Genomic DNA, 457 nt, shown 5'->3' on the forward strand with positions numbered 1-457 from the left:
AGGGAGGGGGCACCGCGCAGGTGGGCTGCATTTGGCCCCCTCCCCCGGCAGCCACATGCCCCCTTGATGGAGACCTGGGCTCCTGACCGTCGGAGACAGCCCTTTAGAACCATGCCGCGCACGCACCCAAGACAATGAGCCACGTGGGATGACTCATGCTGTTACCTTGACAACTTTGAATCTCTGAAGCAGACGGCACAGCATCCTGGCTTCCAGCTTTCCCACATTCATAGCCACTCGGATTTCAGCCTGGGAAATGCCTTTTGTGCCTCGGCGCTCAACTGTGAGAAACAATCCACTTGACCCCCAGCCTCCGCCACGGAGCCCCTCTGCACAAGTTGGGTCAGCCCCCACCCACCTTTCCTAGGCACGGACATTTCAACACAAGGAAGCCAACAAACAGAATAACACATCCTGCCTCCCCTCTCCCTGGGCCCCCAAGGCTCGGAACATTCTG

At 58.9% G+C, this 457-nt stretch overlaps 1 protein-coding gene across 1 annotated transcript in view; it reads right to left on the minus strand.

The window, feature by feature from the left end:
• The window catches only part of GTF3C1 (general transcription factor IIIC, polypeptide 1, alpha 220kDa), an 81,143-nt gene that overhangs the window by 45,551 nt on the left and 35,135 nt on the right, over positions 1 to 457 (minus strand). Inside the window, exon 8 of the mRNA XM_010837240.1 lies at positions 166 to 281. Coding sequence (XP_010835542.1) covers positions 166 to 281 — 116 coding nt within the window. The remainder of the gene's footprint in view (positions 1 to 165; positions 282 to 457) is intronic.

The sequence above is a fragment of the Bison bison genome, unplaced genomic scaffold (assembly GCF_000754665.1).
Source record: "Bison bison bison isolate TAMUID 2011002044 unplaced genomic scaffold, Bison_UMD1.0 scf7180017864072, whole genome shotgun sequence".
Classification (NCBI taxonomy): domain Eukaryota; kingdom Metazoa; phylum Chordata; class Mammalia; order Artiodactyla; family Bovidae; genus Bison; species Bison bison.